The 20,848-nt window shown below is 40.1% G+C and overlaps 2 protein-coding genes across 3 annotated transcripts in view; both read left to right on the top strand.

Moving 5' to 3' along the window:
* LOC127529990 (uncharacterized) overlaps positions 1–20,848 on the top strand; it is a 798,609-nt gene that overhangs the window by 701,747 nt on the left and 76,014 nt on the right. The gene's annotated exons all lie outside the window — the stretch shown is intronic.
* Positions 1–20,848, top strand: part of dscc1 (DNA replication and sister chromatid cohesion 1) — a 156,095-nt gene that overhangs the window by 39,074 nt on the left and 96,173 nt on the right. The window contains exon 3 of the mRNA XM_028817661.2: positions 12,353–12,481. Within this exon, the coding sequence (XP_028673494.1) occupies positions 12,353–12,481 (129 nt within the window). The remainder of the gene's footprint in view (positions 1–12,352; positions 12,482–20,848) is intronic.

Below are 20,848 nucleotides of genomic sequence, written 5' to 3' on the forward strand. Positions count from 1 at the left end.
AAATGGTTGGAAAACACTGCTGTACCTACACCTTTGCTTCTAGCATGCTAAAAAAGATCTCCATAGCTCCTATCTCACTTAAAAACTGACACCATGCATTACTTAGACAATCATGTTGCATTTTTTGCATAAATTAGTGAAGATACAGTACTGCGAACTTGAATATAGGTAAGGTAATAATTACACTTCTGTTTTGTAGAAGTTTGTCATTATATTAGTACAGTCAGCACTGTAAGCTGGATGGCAGACTGGCAAGTTAAATGAGATACTAGAGACTTATTTGGTTTTAGTGTCACTCAAAGATAATTTAGCACTTATGTGATATGACTTTGATTTGATCTATGTACAGAGATACGAAAAGCAAAAAAAGCGAGTGTGATTTACACTTTTGCAACTTTTCTCTAGTACTACACCAGGACTCCTGTAAACCATCCTCCCCACCCCTTTCCTCCTACTCCCATACATCTGTCAGTATGTATAAATCATGAAAATGAACACCAATGTTACGTGCGTACATGTGCTGTATCGTTGTGAACAGCATAATACGAAATGTTAAATCTTTCAATGAAAATTTTATTTAATAAAATTTTTAAGTATAAGCTGTGTAATTCTTTAGATACACTATTTATATTATTTCATAATGTTAAAAAAAAAAAAATAAAACAACATAAAAATATGAACAGGGTATTTGCATCTTATGAACTTTTGTGCTCTGAATACTGTATAACTTCCAAGTCCCCATGTTCTCTTCCTGTTTGCAAATTAGAAATGTTAAAAGAAATCTAACCAACTTTCCACGTTTCAAACCTTTTTTTAATCCCAGAGGCCATATTGATTAGTCTCGAAGTCTTGGATAGCATTTTAGTTGTTTAAAAGGAACTTTGTTTAAAGGAACACTTTGAAAACACATACGATCTCATGGGAAAAAAATCATTGTGGATATATATACTGATATGGACAGGGTAGTATGTTGGGAACGAAAGGATGCCACATCGTTTGATGGAAGTGAAAATTATCAACCTACAGAGGGCTGAATTCAAAGACACAACAAAAATTAAAGTGAAACGTGATGCGCCAGGCTAGTCCATTTTGGCGAAATTTCATTGTAGCAACTCCGTCATACTCGGTAGTTTCTATGGCCCCCACATGCTTGCCAGCATGCCTGATAACATCAGGGCATTCTCCTAATGAGATGACGAATGGTGTCCTGGGGGATTTCTTCACATATCTGGACCAGGGTATTACTGAGCTCCTGCACAGTCTGAGGTGCAACCTGGTGGCATTGGATGGAACGAAACATAATGTCCCAGAGGTGTTCTATTAGATTTTGGTCAGGCGAGCGTGTGGGCCAGTAAATGGTATCAATCCCTTCATCTTTCAGGAACTACCTGCATACTCTTGGTACATGAGGCCGGGCATTGTCGTGCACCAGGAGGAACCCAGGACCAACTGCACCAGCATAGGGTCTGACAATGGGTCCAAAAATTTCATCCCGATACTTAATGGCAATCAAGGTGCTGTTGTCTAGCTTGTAGAGGTCTGTGCTTCCCTCCATGGATATGCCTCCCCAGACAATCATTGACCCCCCACCAAACTGGTCATGTTGAACAATATTACATGCAGCATAACATTCTCCACGGCTCCTCCAGACCCTTTCACATCTGTCACATGTGCTCGGGGTGAACGTGCTCTCCTCTGTGAAAGCACAGGGCGCCAGTGATGGACCTGCCAATTGAGCTCCTCGGTGCCGGGAAGTGAGCACAGGGCCCACTAGAGGAGGTCGGGCCTTCAGGTCACCCCCTCACGAAGTGTGTTTATGATTGTTTAGTCAGAAACATTCACATCAATGGCCTGCTGGGGGTCATTTTGTAGGGCTCTGGCAGTGCTCATCCTGTTCCTCCTTGCCCAAAGGAGCATATACCGGTCCGCTGATGGGTTGAGGATCTTCTACTACCCTGTCCAGCTCACCTTACAGTAACTGCCTGTCTCTGGAATCTCCTCCATGCCATTGAGACTGTGCTGGGAGACGCAGCAAATCTTCGGCAATGGCACGTATTGATGTGCCATCCTGGAGAAGTTGGACTACCTCTACAACCTCTGTAGGGTCCAGGTATCGCCTTCTGCGACTTAGTAGTGATACTGACCGTAGCCAAATGCAAAACTAGTGAAAAAGTTATAAAAGATGAGGGGGGGGGGGAAGAAATATCAGTGGCCTACACCTGTTAAACCATTCCTGTTTTGGGGGTCATGTCATTGTTGCCCCTCTAGTGTACCTGTTGTTAATTTCATTAACACCAAAGCAGCTGAAACTAATTAACAACCCCCCTCTGCTACTTAACAGACCAGAACAATAGCCCAGAGGTTTCATTGACTTGATGCTATTCTCTGATTGAAAGTGTTCCTTTAATTTTTTGAGCAGTATATTTTAAAGAATTTACCCATCAAAGCTCCTAAGAGAATGGTAAAAAAAAAGGATCCCTCAAATTGCATCTCAGAAAAGAAATGAAACTTGGCTGTACGTAGAATACACTAGTTCTATATGTGCAAATTATTCTATTATTCAACTAAAGGTCATTTATCAAAGACTTTAATTCAGCTGTCCCATAATCCCTTCTGGGGGAGCTTAATTGAGATAGACAACAATTTATATCCGTGTATTGGATATAGAGAGCTGAACAAAATAATTTGACTTTTATGTTGTCTTCATTTTACCTCAGAAGTTAAGACTTATATTGTGCTAAAATAGTCAATTTTAATGTTAAAATAATTTTACATATTTTTTTCTTTTTAAAACCAACAACAATATTTGGTCATCCTAATAGATGGGTATGCCTTCATTTACTTGCATGCTGTTAACACATGCATTTAAATTACATTCTGTCCACACATACACCAGACAAGATGCCACAGACAGTCGACAAACATCTGCCACATCCTCTCAGTAGCAAGAAGCAGATCATAAATATGTGATACAGTGCCTACCAAATAATACAAAGCGTACACGACACGTGTTTTGCCGTAATTGGGGTTCATCAGGTGTACGCACCTTTGCTTCCCCTTGTGGGGATCGAGCCTTGAACATCCGCGCCTGAACCGAAGCCTCTGATGTTGCGCTATGGTGGCTGGTTTGGTTACTTGACAGGATGAAGATCGGAGTATTACATACATAGAGTTAGGTCCATAAATATTTGGACAGAGACTTTTTTCTAATTTTGGTTCTGTACATTACCACAAGGTCCTCCCTGCGTGGAGTTTGCATGTTCTCCCCGTGTCTGCATGGGTTTCCTCCGGGCGCTCTGGTTTCCTCCCACAGTCCAGAAACATGCAGGTTAGGTGGATTGGCGATTCTAAATTGGCCTTAGTGTGTGCTTGGTGTGTGGGTGTGTTTGTGTGTGTCCTGCGGTGGGTTGGCACCCTGCCCAGGATTGTTTCCTGCCTTGTGCTCTGTGTTGGCTGGGATTGGCTCCGGCAGACCCCCGTGACCCTGTGTTCGGATTCAGCGGGTTGGAAAATGGATGGATGGATGGACATTACCACAATGAATTTTAAATGAAACAACTCAGATGCAGTTGAAGCGCAGATTTTCAGCTTTAATTCAGTGGGGTGAACAAAACGATTGCATAAAAATGTGAGGCAACTAAAGCATTTTTTAACACAATCCCTTCATTTCAGGGGCTCAAAAGTAATTGGACAAATTAAATAAATGGAAATAAAATGTTCATTTCTAATACTTGGTTGAAAACCCTTTGCTGGCAATGATAGCCTGAAGTCTTGAACTCATGGACATCACCAGATGCTGGGTTTCCTCCTTTTTAATGCTCTGCCAGGCCTTTACTGCAGCGGCTTTCAGTTGCTGTTTGTTTGTGGGCCTTTCTGTCCAAAGATTAGTCTTCAACAAGTAGTACTAGGGTGTTGTACCGTGTTAGCCATTATGAATGTAGAGAAAAGCCAAGCAAAATGACACCTTTTATTGGCTAACTAGAAAGATTACAATATGCAAGCTTTCGAGGCAACTCAGGCCCCTTCTTCAGGCCTCGAAAGCTTGCATATTGTAATCTTTCTAGTTAGCCAATAAAAGGTGTCATTTTGCTTGGCTTTTCTCTTCAACAAGTGAAATGCATCCTCAATTGGGTTAAGATCAGGTGACTGACTTGGCCATTCAAGAATTTTCCACTTTGCTTTAATAAACTCCTGGGTTGCTTTGGCTGTATGTTTTGGGTCATTGTCCATCTGTATCATGAAATGCAGTCCAATCAATTGGACTGCATTTAGCTGGATTTGAGCAGACAGTATATCTCTGAACACCTCATAATTCATTCAGCTGCTTCTGTCCTGTGTCACTTCATCAATAAACACTAGTGTCCTGGTGCCACTGGCAGCCATGCACTCCCAAGCCATCACACTGCCTCCACCTTGTTTTACAGATGATGTGGTATGCTTTGGATAATGAGCTGTTCCACGCCTTCTCTATACTTTTTTCTTGACATCATTCTGTTAGAGGTTGATCTTGGTTTTAATCTGTCCAAAGAATGTTTTTCCAGAACTGTGCTGGCTTTTTTAGATGTTCTTTAGCAAAGTCCAATCAAGCCTTTCTATTCTTGACGTTTATGAGTTGCTTGCACCTTGCAGTGCACCCTCTGTATTTACTTTCATGCAGTCTTCTCTTTATGGTAGACTTGGATATCGATACGCCTACCCCCTGGAAAGTGTTGTTCACTTGGTTGGCTGTTGTGAAGGGGTTTCTCTTCACCATGGAAATGATTCTGTGATCATCCACCACTGTTGTCTTCCGTGGACGTCCAGGTCTTTTCGCGTTGCTGAGTTCACCAGTGCTTGCTTTCTTTCTCAGGATGTACCAAACTGTAGATTTTGCCACTCATAATATTCGAGCAATTTCTTGGATGGGTGTTTTCTGTTTTCGCAGCTTAAGGATGGCTTCTTTCATCTGCATGGAGAGCTCCTTTGACCGCATGTTGTCTGTTCACAGCAAAATCTTCCACATGCAATCACCACACCTCAAATCAACTCCAGGCCCTTTATCTGCTTAATTGATAATGACATAACGACGGACTTGCCCACACCTGCCCATGAAATAGCCTTTGAGTCAATTGTCCAATTACTTTTGAACCCCAGAAATGAAGGGATTGTGTTTAAAAAATGCCTTAGTTGCCTCACATTTTTATGCAGTCAGTTTTGTTCACCCCACTGAATTAAAGCTGAAAGTCTGCACTTCAACTGCATCAGAGTTGTTTCATTTAAAATTCATTATGGTAATGTACAGGGCCAAAATTAGAAAAAAAGTTGTCTGTCTAAATATTTATGGACCTAACTAGGTCTGAATCGCAATCTGATTATTTGGATGGTTACCTACCAGGTAACGTGTGTGATTGTTCGACCAGTCGGCAAACCTCATCCATGTCCTCTCACTTGCGAGAAGCAGATCATAGATATGTACTGTATGTGATACAGTATAGATATCTATAGATAGATATAAACAGTACTGTGCAAAAGTTTTAGGCAGGTGTGAAAAAATACTGTAAACAAAGAATGTTTTCAAAAATGGAAGTGTTAATCATTTATTTTCATCAATCAACAAAATGCAGTGAATGAACAAAAGAGAAATCTAAATCAAATTAATATTTGGTGTGACCACCCTTTGCCTTCAAAACAGCATCAATTCTTCTAGGTACACTTGCACACAGTTTTTGAAGGAACTTGGCTGGTAAGTTGTTCCAAACATCTTGGAGAACTAACCACAGATCTTCTGTGGATGTAGGCTTCCTCACATCCTTCTGTCTCTTCATGTAATCCCAGACACACTCGATGATGTTGAGATCAGGGCTCTGTGGGGGCCATACCATCACTTCCAGGACTTAAGGATTAAGATAGTTCTTAATGACTTTGGCTGTATGTTTGGGGTTGTTGTCCTGCTGCAGAATAAATTTGGGGCCAATCATACGCCTCCCTGATGGTATTGCATTATGGATAAGTATCTGCCTGTATTTCTCAGCATTGAGAACACCATTAATCCTGACCAAATCTCCAACTCCACTTGCAGAAATGCAGCCACAAATGTTCAAGGAACCTCCACCATGATTCACTGTTGTCTACAGACACTCATTATTGTACCGCTCTCCAGCCCTTCGACAAGCAAACTGCCTTCTGCTACAGCCAAATATTTCAAATTTTGACTCATCAGTCCAGAGCACCTGCTGCCATTTTTCTGCACCCCAGTTCCTATGTTTTCATGCATACTTGAGTTGCTTGGCCTTGTTTCCAAATCGGAGGTATGGCTTTTTGGCTGCAACTCTTCCATGAAGACCACTTCTGGCCAGACTTCTCCGGACAGTAGATGGGTGTACCTGGGTCCCACTGGTTTCTGCCAGTTCTGAGCTGATGGCACTGCTGGACATCTTACGATTTTGAAGGGTAATAAGCTTGATGTCTTTCATCTGCTGCACTAAGTTTCCTTGGCCGACCACTGTGTCTACGATCCTCAACGTTGCCCGTTTCTTTGTGCTTCTTCAAAAGAGCTTGAATAGCACATCTTGAAACCCCAGTCTGCTTTGAAATCTTAGTCTGGGAGAGACCTTGCTGATGCAGTATAACTACCTTGTGTCTTGTTGCTGTGCTCAATCTTGCCATGACATGAAACTGTCTTCCACAACCTCACCTTGGTAGCAGAGTTTGGCTGTTCCTCACCCAGTTTTAAGCCTCCTACACAACTGTTTCTGTTTCAGTTAATAACTGCGTTTCATCCTACGTGTGACATTGATGATCATTAGCACCTGTTTGGTATAATTGGTTGATCATACACCTGACTATAATCCTACAAAATCCCTGACTTTGTGCAAGTGTACCTATAAGAATTGATGCTGGTTTGAAGGCAAAAGGTAGTAACACCAAATATTGATTTGATTTAGAGTTTTCTTTTGTTCGCTCAATTTGCATTTTGTAAATTGATAACAATAAACAATCATTTATATTTCTGAAAGCATTCTTTGTTTACAGCATTTTTTCACACCTGCCTAAAACTTTTGCACAGTACTGTATATGTATGTATAGATTGTCACACACGTGCGAATAGGAGGCAGCTAAAGGGCTTCAGTAATTGTAATACCACACCCGGCAGGATGTGCTGACTGTCTTTATCAGTTCCTTACAGACCATTCCAGGGAAATCCCACCAGATTCCGGCACCTTGGATGACATCACTTCCAGTTCTGGCCCCGATGATGTCACTTCCTCTACAGGTCTTTAAAGCCGCCAGCTTACCTCAAGTCTGGCAGTTCTGTTTTGGACTCGGTCTTACTAATATCTCTGTTCAATTATTTAAAACTTTCGCAGCCAGGATACAATTTATGGGTGGCTGCCCCAAAACTTTATGTCTGGAGTGAATTACTTGTTATAAGATATAGATGTCTATATCATATACTGTATATCTATGCTAGGGGGTTCGCCCCCTGCTTGCTTCGCTCACCAACCCCCCTGGCCTGCGTTACACACCAGCCACTTCGCGCCTTTGCTGCTCATGTTGTGAAGAGGGGCGCTGAATGCACCCCAAGGAGACGCGGTCACTCCTCCGAAACCCCCTCTTAAATGGCGATACAACAGGAAACAAATAGGTTTTTTTTTTTTCCATTTTTTAAACCTCTTCTTGGCTCGATCATCTGCTGACTGGCTGCTGCTGCCATGCCGTGTGATCTGCATCTCACACAGCGCTTTGAACATTTAAAGGCCTGTACAGCAGCTGTCCTACTGTTTGTCTTTTATTTCCAGCCTGGGCGTGGTTAAATCTCCTGATACAAAGTCTAATCTCACAGGACGTGAGTTCTTGACATTTTTTAGTTCATAATTTAAAAACTGAATAAGAATCTGAAAATCTAACAACATCACATTAAAGTTTGATAAACTCTGAAAAGAATGCTACCAAACATATATATGTAGGTTTTAAAATAACCCTGATTTAAAGGGTGACAAAAAAGTGACATGTCACATAAAATCGTTGCGCTTTTAGGCTTAGGATTTTATATATATATACAGTAGAGTAGATATGCATATAGAGATAGAAATGTAGATAGAAATATAGATAGATCTATATATGTATAGATATGTATATCTATATATTATAGATTTAGAGATACAGTATATTGAGAGATTATATACAGTATATTATATGTGTATATGAAATAAAACATCACAGGAGCCCTAGAACTGACCTCTGTGGAACACCACTCTTAACATTAGCCAGTTCTTAATTGGTTCCTCACACCATAACCTTCTGCTTCCTGTATCTAAGCCAATTTTGCATTAATCTACAAACACCCTGAATGCTGATGTCTTAGTTTGATGCCCAACCTCTCATGTGGCACCATATCAAATGCTTTCTGTAAGTCAAGATAAACAATATCATATGCTCTACTTTGGTCATATCCTTTGTTTCTTCCTCATTTAATTCTAGCATGTTGGTGAATCATGATCTCCCTCTGCTGTAATAGTGCTTACTGTTCAGTAAAACTTCTGTTCTAACCATGTTTTGTTCATGTCTTTCCCTTAATAATTACATTCATTAATACAGTATGTCTGTGATGCACATTAAGCTTACTGGCCTATAGTTGTTTGGATCTGCCCAGTCACCCTTTTTATTTAATGGGATTATATTTGTAGTTTTCCAGTCCTTTGGAATTTCCACAGGGTTTATATATGTACTCGCTAACCTCCCTATTAATTTGAGGATAAGTATTATCCTCTCATGGTGATTTGTTTGATTTCAGCCTATTTAATCTAAATACTACTTCTCCCTATACAATTTCCAAATCGCTCTTTAGTAGACCCATTAACCACTGGAAGGATATTTCTTTCCTCATATGTGAAGACCTCAGAAAAATACAAGCTGAGAGAATCTGCTATTGCACTGTCTTTAGTTATTTTAATTCCCCTATATTCCAGATGCTGTTTTTGTATAACTAAAATACTAAAAGAATCTCTTTGTGTCATCTTTCGCCTTATCTGCTATATTCCTGTCTAGCTGCCTTTTAACCTCCTTAAATATCCTTATTAAACTTGTACACATTATACAGCTGTTTTTTTTTTTTTTTTGGCAGGTTCTTTTTTAACTCCTTATTAAATCACTAAGAGTGTTTTTTTTTTAATTTCCTGCTAATTCCAAATTTAGCTATGTACTGGTCATGCATTATATATAAAGTGTTTTTAAACCTGTTCAACGGCTCCTTGACTGTCTCTACAATCAAAAACATATCCCTCTCTATCCTTCTTAGACTTTGCCGCTTCTGGTGAAAATTTGCCCTACTAAAGTTAAATTTAACAGTCTTTGCATCCACAATCTTCCAAAACTAGGGGGCTCCGCCCCCTGCTCGCTTCGCTCGCCAACCCCTGGTGTTGGGAATGACAAAGAGCGTGATGTATGAATGAGATATAGAATAGTGTGAAGGTGTAGATGATGCAAATAGAAAGCAAACAATAAAGTGTGTGGCACAGTGTAAAGGTTTATTGGAAAATTTCTTTGTACACGCCGTTTAAGTGTAAAAGGTAATTCCAGCTCAGAACTTGTAAGGTCAATGAAGATGGTTATTGTTGTGATCAGAGTCAAGTTTGTCAGAGCTTAGAAAGAGTTGTGTCTCTCCAGGAAGTAATGGAATGACTTGGGTATTTATGTTTTCCACATTAATATTTTTTGGACATAATATAGTGTGTTGTGTTAAAAGGGGCATTTGGTCTAATGAGATTGCTGTTCCAAATCTGTCTGTAACTAAGTCGTCGCAGATAAAGGCTTGAGGAATTGTAATAATATGTGGGTGAAGTCCATCTGTATTGGTGAGTGTTACATCTCTTAGTTGTAATAAGCAATTGTTATGATCTGGTTCTGGACATCGTATCTTTTTTACTAACTGTATCTTTTGAAAGCAATGCCAATTGTCTGTGTATTTTAAGGTGCACTGAACAATAGCTGAGGCATGGCATCTGGAAGAATAGCTAATCAGTGTCTAAAATCTCCTCCTCATAAAAGTACCTTTCCTCCAAATCGAATATTATTATTCATAAATGTTTGTAGAAGTTTATGAATGGTGTTGAGTAAGTGACTTCATGCCATTGAACATTCATCAATAAACAACATTTTTTCAAGACGGATGTCACGTGCAGTGCCGCCGTTAATGTTCATAGTGGATACCGATTTGTAGGATCTAATGCAGTTGATAAAGATTTCACTTTCAGGTACATCGTCAGTTAGAAGTTTCTGTAGAAATTCAGGATATGAATGTAAAGGAGGCAGTCTAATTTGACCCTTTTGACAACAACGTGTAAATGTATTACTTGTATTGCCAGTTGTTTCTTCAGGGAAGTGAACTGAATGACAATGATTGCAAATGACATTCATTAATCCGAATGAATTTTCCTGGTGTATGTTTTGCTTGTGCCGTTTGAGAGGCGCGTTGTTGCATGTGTAGTATTTGGGACGTGTTGTTTTGGAGCTGTAATCGATTTGCCTGTGCTGTGTGAGAAGCCTGTTGTAGCCTTCGCTGCCGTTAACATGTTTTGCTTGTGGTGTTTGAGTGCCGCGTTGTTGCATGTCCATTATTTGTGACGCGCTATTTTTGATTTTTAATTGAATCGCCTCCGCTTTGCGCAAAGTCCGTTTCACTCTATGTCGTGCATTGTTTGTATCGTGCCTTGTCCGTTTTTGTATGTCGGTCAGTTGAGCTTTCTGCTTTTGGAGTCTTGCTTGCTTGTTTTCTGGCTGGTCATATGCGCGTTGCTTTGCTCCCTTTTTTGTATGTCTGAGACGCGAGCTCTTTCTTTTGAAATCGTGCTTGTTTCGATGCAACACTTTGAGACGCGCGCTGTATGCATCTACGTTCAATGTGTCTGTTCATTTGGGCACGTCTCTGTAACGGGGTTACTTGAGCTTTGCATTTTTTGATCCGAGACATTTTTTCTCACGTATTTTCCGAAGCGCGTTGTATGCGCCGCTGTGTATTCTTTTTGTTTCATTCGTGTTCATGTGTTTGGTCCCGTTATCCGATCCGAATCGTTTTGTACCCGTGACCGTGTATGCATGACTTGTTTGTTCCTCAGCGTGCGAAATATGTATAAGTATTAAGGAGGATCGCATTCACTGTTAATATGGAGCCTTTTCTCCAGTTGAACGGTTAATAGTGCTTTATTTTAATGAGATCCACCTATGCTGCCTAGTGTGAAGGTTTTGAGATGACGTATGTTTAATATGGACGTTTCCTTTAAATATGTGGCTTTGGGTGTCACTTCTTATTGTTTTGGGGGGGGGGGGATTGTTGTTGCGCGAGCGTCTTCTTTCTTTTTGTGTTCCTGTGTCTTGTTTGAATCCCCCTCTTTGTGTGTGTCCCGTCCCTTGCTTGTAGGGTCTGTGGGGCGGTTTTGTGTTCTTTTTTTTTGTCTTCCATAGGCTTGTTGAATCCCCCTCTTGGTGTGTGTCCCGTCCCGTCCCGTGCCTGTAGGGTGTGGGGGTGTGTGGTCGTGCCTTGCTGTTGTGCGCTCGTCTGTTCTTTTTTTTTTGGTGTGTTTAGTTTCGTGTGCAATGTGTTTCGTGCTTTGCCCCCGTTTGACTACTTTTTTATGTGCCTTTTCCTTTTTTTGGTGCTTGTTGCGACTCATTTCTGTGACTCTTTTTTGTATGTGCTCACTCTTTTTTTCTGTGGTCTTGTCCGCCTCTCGCGGCCCCTCATCCGCCTTTGTCGCCCTCTTTTGTCCACCTTTCTCCGACTGTCGCGGACTGTTTTTGCGCCTGCGCCTCTCGCGGACCCTCATCCGCCTCTCTCGCCCTCTTTTGTCCGCCTTTCTCGGCTCCTCAGCCGACTCTCGCGGACTCTTTTTGCACCTGCGCAGTACGTCTTTTTGCAGCTACGGCCCATTGCCGGATGTGCCTGCGTCCATCATCCGGTTTAGCATTCTCGGTTAGTAATATGGACACTGAGAATTATATTATTGTTGCTTGTCCCTAGTCATTCAATCACCTTTACTCCCTCAATTTTATCTTGACCTGATTATTACATTTAATAATTGGGAACTTTAAAGTCCCCCATGACTACATCCCTCTGTAAACTTGCCTTTTTAATACTACTAAAACGATATGTGTTGAAATTTACTGTCCGCATTGGGTGGTGTATAACACACTCTAAAGGACTTTTTCCATATTGTTTTCCGGATGAAGCCAGATGTCCTCCTTAAGAAGAACTGCTTTTAGTAAGTACATAAATGGTAACAATGTATTTGGAAGTAGTAATATATTATACTATAAGTCATTTTAACTTGCATATTTCATCTATCAAGGAATGCATAAGTGTGTTTTCTTCCTTTAGGTTTATGGTTTTTCAAATTGCTATTGGGAACTAAGGAAATGTCGACCAAAGTTGAAAAAGCTAAAAAAGCTTCTTTTGGAAAACCAGTATGAAGGACACTGTATCAAGGAAGAACATAGTTCAGCAAAGGTAATTGTACAGTCTTATGGCCATATTCATGATCAGAACTTTGTTTTCAAAGGCATTTTTGTTTATTTGTATAAGTTCAGTCTTTAGTAAAACTGTATAAATGATACTGTATAAGAAAGTAGTTCCTGGTTCAATCACATACTATCTGAGAATTTAGATTTTTCACTGTTATTTGAAAGGCATGAACTTCAGACAAACCCATTAGTAGTTCATGTCCAGATTTTTTCTTGTATGTACGAACTCTATTCTCTCCATACCCCACAACCCCATTATGTAGGTTAAAGTTTCTTCTCAACTTATTAAAAACCATGAAGGTGCTGTAGAAGAAGCTAAAATATCGCAAACTTTGACCTTCAAATTTTCAAGTTGATAAAAATGTTCAGCCAACTGTTAAATTCCTAATGATCTTTGGCAGTTTTTGGTTTGCTTTTATCCTTCATTTTATTGTTTGTGGAAAAATACCAAATACTCTCTATTTTCTCTCACGTAATAGATTGTGCTATACAGATGATTTCTTGTTCATACATGCAATTCTTTGTTCTTTATACAGTAAATGCTTGTTAATTGTCCTGATAACATTTTTGTAATTGACAAGTCAAATGAAAAGACAGTATTATTAATCTGTCTTCCATAAGCAGGACTGAAGGGAAGTAGGCACTTGCAATGTTAAAATAATATGTCCACCTATTGCAGAGATTACCACCAGTCAATGATTATTTAGAACCAGTATGTCTCACTTTAGTGTATCAGGCTGGTATTATTTTTTCCAGATATAGACAGTTGCATAGTTCCAAGAAGTAAAGTGAGGGGGGATTTGTAGCTTATCTGTACTGTTGGCTAAGGAATAGGGATACCAAAAAGGGCTTGAAGAACCTCTGCTTGTAAATGTACAAAAAAAAAGTATGACCTTTTGTACAAGTTTAGTTTTTAAAATAAATACTAGTTGTATTGTCTACTTGAAGAGATATTACCTTTAATTTAGTTGATTAAATGTTACAGTTTGATGTATGCAATTCTTTGTTAGCCTTCTAAAATGCATAATGAATATCTAGATTTTGGAGGTTTTCAGTTCTTTGCAATTTAATTGGTTTTCAAAGCACCTTCATATGGGAGTGCTTTAAAGTGATCCTACAGAGCAATAAGAAAACTGTTACTGGGTTTTGAAAAATGGCTGGACCCTATCCAGGCATCCCTGGTCATTCTTTGCTGCAGCTAATATTATATCCGTTCATATACTTTAACAATAGGATAGAAGCTGAGTAGCAACTGGGCATTTGTGTGATGAATTATCAACCAAAACCATTTTAGAAAAACTCTTAAGTTACTGCATATTTTAATAGATCAGAGACACACTAAAGCTTATTCATAAATGATAGTAAGGTTATTAAACCAAGTAATTTAATTGCATGTGCATGTTGTTCTTACTGTGAAACTGATAAACTATAGTGATAACATCTAAACAAAGGCATATTCATAAAGTGGTATTTCAGAATTTGCAAACTCAATTAATTTAACATAACAAACATGTTCAGAAACGTTCCTTTGTGATATATCCACACACTGTTCTTTAAATTTAGCAGTATCTTTTTTTTGAGTCGGATAAGATTTAAGTTATATGACAGAAATGTTACTTAATGTTGAGTTTGATTTGCTTAAACTATCATTGCAAAATATGGTTTATGCCTCTTTCGAGGTTATGGTTTGGAGCTGCTGTTTTGCTTATGGACCAGTAAACTAGTATGAATTTAAGTTTGCAGGAGTTTGTCTAAATGATTGTGTGGAAAACTTCTGATTTCACCCCCTGCCCCTTTTTTTTTCCCCCTTTGGAGATATTATGTTGAAGATGGATCCTCCAACATAATAAAGTTTATGTATGTTCCAGGAAATATCCTAAATAATGGTTTAGGAGGAATGGATTTGGTGTTCTGAAATGGGATAGCCCAAGCATATTTTTATGCAGTAAACCAATAAGCCCGCGATTTGCCAGCGAATTGTAAATCCAAGAATGGCAGTCAGTTTCTGTTCCGTGCGATATCTGGATGGATGACATATCATGGAGGGTGGGTGCGTCTGGGGAAATGTCATTTAATTACATAAGCATATCTGTAGTAAAGTGGTCTCGTTTTGTGGAGACGTGATTCCGTTGCTTTTGGTGACACCGACTGCTGGCAGAGTGGAGCACAGCAAGTTCAGTTTACAGGTTGTGGTGTTCATGTGCCAGCTACTGAGTCTGGTAAGCCGCTCGCCGCTGCGCATGTTCAGTTTACAGGTTGCAGTGTTCGTGTGCCAGCCACTGAGTCTGGGAAGCCGCTGGGTTAGAGTCTGTGACCGTCATGTGATCTATATTACTGTTACAGTGGATTAGAGCAAGTGTAGCTCACAGGTTGTGTTGTTTGGGCGGGATGCCGCTGCGTCTGACTCTGGACTCTGGGGCGGGCGCCAAACTGAATGACCGCTATGTGATCGACATTACTGGCACAGTGGATTAGAGCAAGTCTAGTTTACAGGTGGCGTGCTCGTTGTAGTGCGGCAGTGCGCGTGACATCCCTAATCGTGTACCGTTGCATAAACCTTGTTTAGTATTAAGGTTTCTTAATAGCATGACTATTGTCCCCATTTTAAGGTTACGACTGTATTGTGGTAACCCGGCCGGGTTAATAGTGTTTAAATATTCTAATGGGAAATTAATATGCTCATGTTTCGTCTTCAGAATCAAGATTGTCAGTACTTAGAAAGAGGCGGCTTTCTCCAGGAAGCAGTGCAATGACTTGGTTATTTATCTGATCAACGTCAATGTTCTTTGGACATAATATAGCTCGGTGCGTTAAAAGTGGTATTTCGTCTAATGAGATTGTTTGACCAAACACCTCTGTTACTAAGTCGTCGCAAATAAAGGCTTGAGGGATCTGAATAATATCTGGGTGAAATTCATATGTATTGGTACGGTTTCCATCTCCTAGTTGCAACAACCAATTAGTATATTCTGGATCTGTACAACGCATGTTTTGTAGTAAATGTAGTTTCTCAAAGTAATGCCAATTGTCTGCATATTTTAAACTGGACTGAACAATCGCTGAACACATGGCATGCGGAACAATAGCCAGGCACTGTCGGAAGTCTCCTCCTAATAAAAGTACTTTTCCTCCAAATGGAATATTATTATTCATTAGACACCTGCATTCATTGTGTCTATCCTTGTGGGCTCGTTTTTGTATTTCCATTAGTTGAGCTGTTTCGTTTTGGAGACGTGACTGTTTTGCCTCCACTGTTTTAGAAACGCGTTGTAGGCGCCTGCATTCATCGTGTGTATCCATGCGGGCTCATTTTTGTATTTCCGTTAGTTGAGCTGTTTGTTTTTGGAGCCATGACTCCGTTAGCTATACGGCGTCTACTGTTAAGAATTATAATCGCACTTAAGTTTAATACGGAGCGCTCGTGTATTGTTTCTTTCCATCTGGTGGCGTTTCTGTGTTTTCTGTGCTGTAATACTGTAATGTGATTCAAATATGCTGTGTAGTGTGGACCTTTGGGGTTTCCGTACTGTAATACAACCTTCGAATCCTCTCGTTTCTTTTTTTGCTCTGTGGCGGGCTCGTCGCAGTGCGTCAGTGCGCGTGCGCTTCAATGCGCCCTGCGCTATCTTTTTGCTCTGTGGCGGGGTTGTATTTTTTTTTGCTCTGTGGCGCGCTCGTTTGTTGCTCTGTGGCGGGCTCGTTGCAGTGCGGCAGTGCGCGTGTGCCTCAATGCGCCCTGAACTATTTCTTTGCTCTGTGGCGGGCTCGTTTTTATTTTTTTGCTCTGTGGCGGGGTTTTATTTTTTTTGCTCTGTGGCGGGCTCGTTGCAGTGCGGCAGTGTGCGTGCACCTCGATGCACCCTGCGCTATTGTTTTGCTCTGTGACGGGCTCGTCCATATTGTGTGGCAGTGCGCGTGCACCTCGATGTGCCCAGCGCCCTGCGTCCATATCTGGTTTACAGCCTTCGGTTAGTAAGATGGATGAGACATTTTATAGTATATTGTTTGCTTGAACTCATTGCTTTAGTTCTTTTTTTTTTTGACTTTGCTCTAATCACAGATGTTATGTCTATTGCATCCGATTCTATTAATGGTCAGTAATTTAATTCTTACTTTATTAATCTTTCACTTCACCTTTTTGACATCCCTATTTTTCTTATGAAAATGATGAGTACACTCTTCCATCTCTTTCCGTGACATGTCCAAACCAGTGTAGTCTTGACTTCAGTAAGGATACCAGCTATGTTGACAAACGGTAATTTCCCTATTACAGTGTACATCAATTTGTGTAACATTCTGCAGCGCTTTAGTCACAAAAATATTTGCATGAACTCACCTGTATTGTAGCAGTGCCGATATAATATGATGATTTAAGCCAAGCTTGAATAAGAATGCAAGACCCACTTATGTAAACTGTCAAAGCATTGCAGATAATTTGTATATATATTAGCCCCACAAATCCATCTGTAAAGTAGTGATAGTTCATCTTATCAAGTGCTTTATGTTGGCTTATTAATTCTTAGGCACAAATTCTGCTTTCCGATAATGCCATTCATGAAAAGTACTACACAGTATAATGTAGGAAAATGGGGAAAAGTATTTTGTAATGAAAAAACAAATAAAATAAGGATAAGCTGAATGAAAGCAAAATAAGCCACACAACAATCTTTGATAAAATGTTATGCAAGTCTGTTGTGCTGTTTTTAAATAATCATGTGTCTGCTTTTTGTAACTGTGAAATAAAAATACAAAATGGCATTCACTTTTAAGTAAAAAGCAGTAAAGGAAAAATAAATGCTATTTTACTAATTGCTCGTTTTACTTACTTTTTTTACACAAAAGGTTCAGCTAATATATACCAGGGGAATTTATTTTTGTACAGTGATCCCTCGCTATATCGTGCTTCGCCTTTCGTGGCTTCATTCGTGGATTTTATATGTAAGCATATTTAAATATATATCGCGGATTTTTCGCTGCTTCGCGGGTTTCTGCGGACAATGGGTCTTTTAATTTCTGGTACATGCTTCCTCAGTTGGTTTGCCCAGTTGATTTCATACAAGGGACGCTATTGGCAGATGGCTGAGAAGCTACCCAACTTACTTTTCTCTGTGTCTCTTGCGCTGACTTTCTCTGATCCTGACGTAGGGGGTGTGAGCAGGGGGGCTGTTCGCACACCTAGACGATACGGACGCTCGTCTAAAAATGCTGAAAGATTATCTTCATGTTGCTACCTTCTGTGTGCAGCTGCTTAGTGAAGCGACATGCTGCACGGTGCTTCACATACTTAAAAGCTCAAAGGGCACGTATTGATTTTTCACTCTTTGTTTTTATCTGTGTCTCTCTCTCTCTCTCTCTCTCTCTCTCTCTCTCTCCCTGCTCCTGACGGAGGGGGTGTGAGCTGCAACCTTCAACAGCTTTGTGCCGCGGTGCTTCGCATACTTAAGCCAAACAGCCCTATTGATTTGTTTGCTTTGCTCTCTGTTTCTGACAGCCTGTGCTCCTGACACGCACTCCTTTGAAGAGGAAGATATGTTTGCACTCTTTTAATTGTGAGACAGAACTGTCATCTCTGTCTTGTCATGGAGCACAGTTTAAACTTTTGAAAAAGAGACAAATGTTTGTTTGCAGTGTTTGAATAACGTTCCTGTCTCTCTACAACCTCCTGTGTTTCTGCGCAAATCTGTGACCCAAGCATGACAATATAAAAATAACCATATAAACATATGGTTTCTACTTTGCGGATTTTCTTATTTCGCGGGTGGCTCTGGAACGCAACCCCCGCGATGGAGGAGGGATTACTGTATTGCTTTCTTCATTGAGTACAGTGTCTGCCAGTAGAGAAAAAAAGATAAAATGGAGTTTCATTACAAAAAATTCAATTGGTTTTGTGCTGAAATTCATCTTTTAAAATAAAATGTAGTTAACTTATATCTGGACTGACAACTTTCCCCCCACCTCCAAAAGCACACTCCTCCTCATAGCAGCACAACTCAAGCAGAAAAAAATCTTGTTGCTCCTTGTCACCTTGTGTATTATCTCTGGCACTTCTGCTTCTGAAAAGTGTCGCGCAGCCATGTTCTTTTTGAAATTACAAGTTCGCAAAAAGTTATCCACAGATTCTACATACCATAATGTCAACAATAACTCATCTTTTAGGAAACTTGCACTGTTTTTAGAGATTGTAGCTACCATGGATTGATGTTCAGTGCCCTGAGTGGCATTACAGGACTGTAAATGATTCTCTGGACACTTGTGGATGGTTAGTAATCTGGCTTCTGATTACCCAGACTTTGTGATATACAGTAATCCCTCGCTATATCGCGCTTCGCCTTTCGTGGCTTCACTCTATTGCGGATTTTATATGTAAGCATATTTAAATATATATCGCAGATTTTTTGCTGGTTCGTGGATTTCTGCGGACAATGGGTCTTTTAATTTCTGGTACATGCTTCCTCAGTTGGTTTGCCCAGTTGATTTCATACAAGGGACGCTATTGGCAGATGGCTGAGAAGCTACCCAACTTACTTTTCTCTCTCTCTCTTGCGCTGACATTCTCTGATCCTGACGTAGGGGGATTGAGCAGGGGGGCTGTTCGCACACCTAGATGATACGGACGCTCCTCTAAAAATGCTGAAAGTTTATCTTCATGTTGCTCCCTTCTGTGCAGCTACTTCGTGAAGCGACATGCTGCACGGTGCTTCGCATACTTAAAAGCTCGAAGGGCACGTATTGATTTTTGATTGTTTGTTTTTCTCTGTCTCTGTCTCTCTCTCCTTCTCTGCTCCTGACGGAGGGGGTGTGAGCTGCTGCCTTCAACAGCTTTGTGCTGCGGTGCTTAGCATATTTAAAAGCCAAACAGCCCTATTGATTTGTTTGCTTTTCTCTGTCTCTCTCTGACATTCTGTATATATACATATATATATATGTATATGTATATATATATATGTATGTATATATATATATGTATGTATATATATATATGTATGTATATATATATATATGTATATGTATATAATATATATGTGTATATATATATATATATATATGTATATATATATATATGTATATGTTTATATATATATATATATATATATATATATATACAGTGGTGTGAAAAACTATTTGCCCCCTTCCTGATTTCTTATTCTTTTGCATGTTTGTCACACAAAATGTTTCTGATCATCAAAGACATTTAACCATTAGTCAAATATAACACAAGTAAACACAAAATGCAGTTTGTAAATTGTGGATTTTATTATTTAGGGAGAAAAAAAAATCCAAACCTACATGGCCCTGTGTGAAAAAGTAATTGCCCCCTGAACCTAATAACTGGTTGGGCCACCCTTAGCAGCAATAACTGCAATCAAGCGTTTGCGATAACTTGCAATGAGTCTATTACAGCGCTCTGGAGGAATTTTGGCCCACTCATCTTTGCAAAATTGTTGTAATTCAGCTTTATTTGAGGGTTTTCTAGCATGAACCGTCTTTTTAAGGTCATGCCATAGCATCTCAATTGGATTCAGGTCAGGACTTTGACTAGGCCACTCCAAAGTCTTCATTTTGTTTTTCTTCAGCCATTCAGAGGTGGATTTGCTGGTGTGTTTTGGGTCATTGTCCTGTTGCAGCACCCAAGATCGCTTCAGCTTGAGTTGACGAACAGATGGCCGGACATTCTCCTTCAGGATTTTTTGGTAGACAGTAGAATTCATGGTTCCATCTATCACAGCAAGCCTTCCAGGTCCTGAAGCAGCAAAACAACCCCAGACCATCACACTACCACCACCATATTTTACTGTTGGTATGATGTTCTTTTTCTGAAATGCTGTGTTCCTTTTACGCCAGATGTAACGGGACATTTGCCTTCCAAAAAGTTCAACTTTTGACTCATCAGTCCACAAGGTATTTTCCCAAAAGTCTTGGCAATCATTGAGATGTTTCTTAGCAAAATTGAGACGAGCCCTAATGTTCTTTTTGCTTAACAGTGGTTTGCGTCTTGGAAATCTGCCATGCAGGCCGTTTTTGCCCAGTCTCTTTCTTATGGTGGAGTCGTGAACACTGACCTTAATTGAGGCAAGTGAGGCCTGCAGTTCTTTAGACGTTGTCCTGGGGTCTTTTGTGACCTCTCGGATGAGTCGTCTCTGCGCTCTTGGGGTAATTTTGGTCGGCCGGCCACTCCTGGGAAGGTTCACCACTGTTCCATGTTTTTGCCATTTGTGGATAATGGTCTCACTGTGGTTCGCTGGAGTCCCAAAGCTTTAGAAATGGCTTTATAACCTTTACAAGACTGATAGATCTCAATTACTTCTGTTCTCATTTGTTCCTGAATTTCTTTGGATCTTGGCATGATGTCTAG

The sequence above is a fragment of the Erpetoichthys calabaricus genome, chromosome 13 (genome assembly GCF_900747795.2).
Source record: "Erpetoichthys calabaricus chromosome 13, fErpCal1.3, whole genome shotgun sequence".
Classification (NCBI taxonomy): domain Eukaryota; kingdom Metazoa; phylum Chordata; class Cladistia; order Polypteriformes; family Polypteridae; genus Erpetoichthys; species Erpetoichthys calabaricus.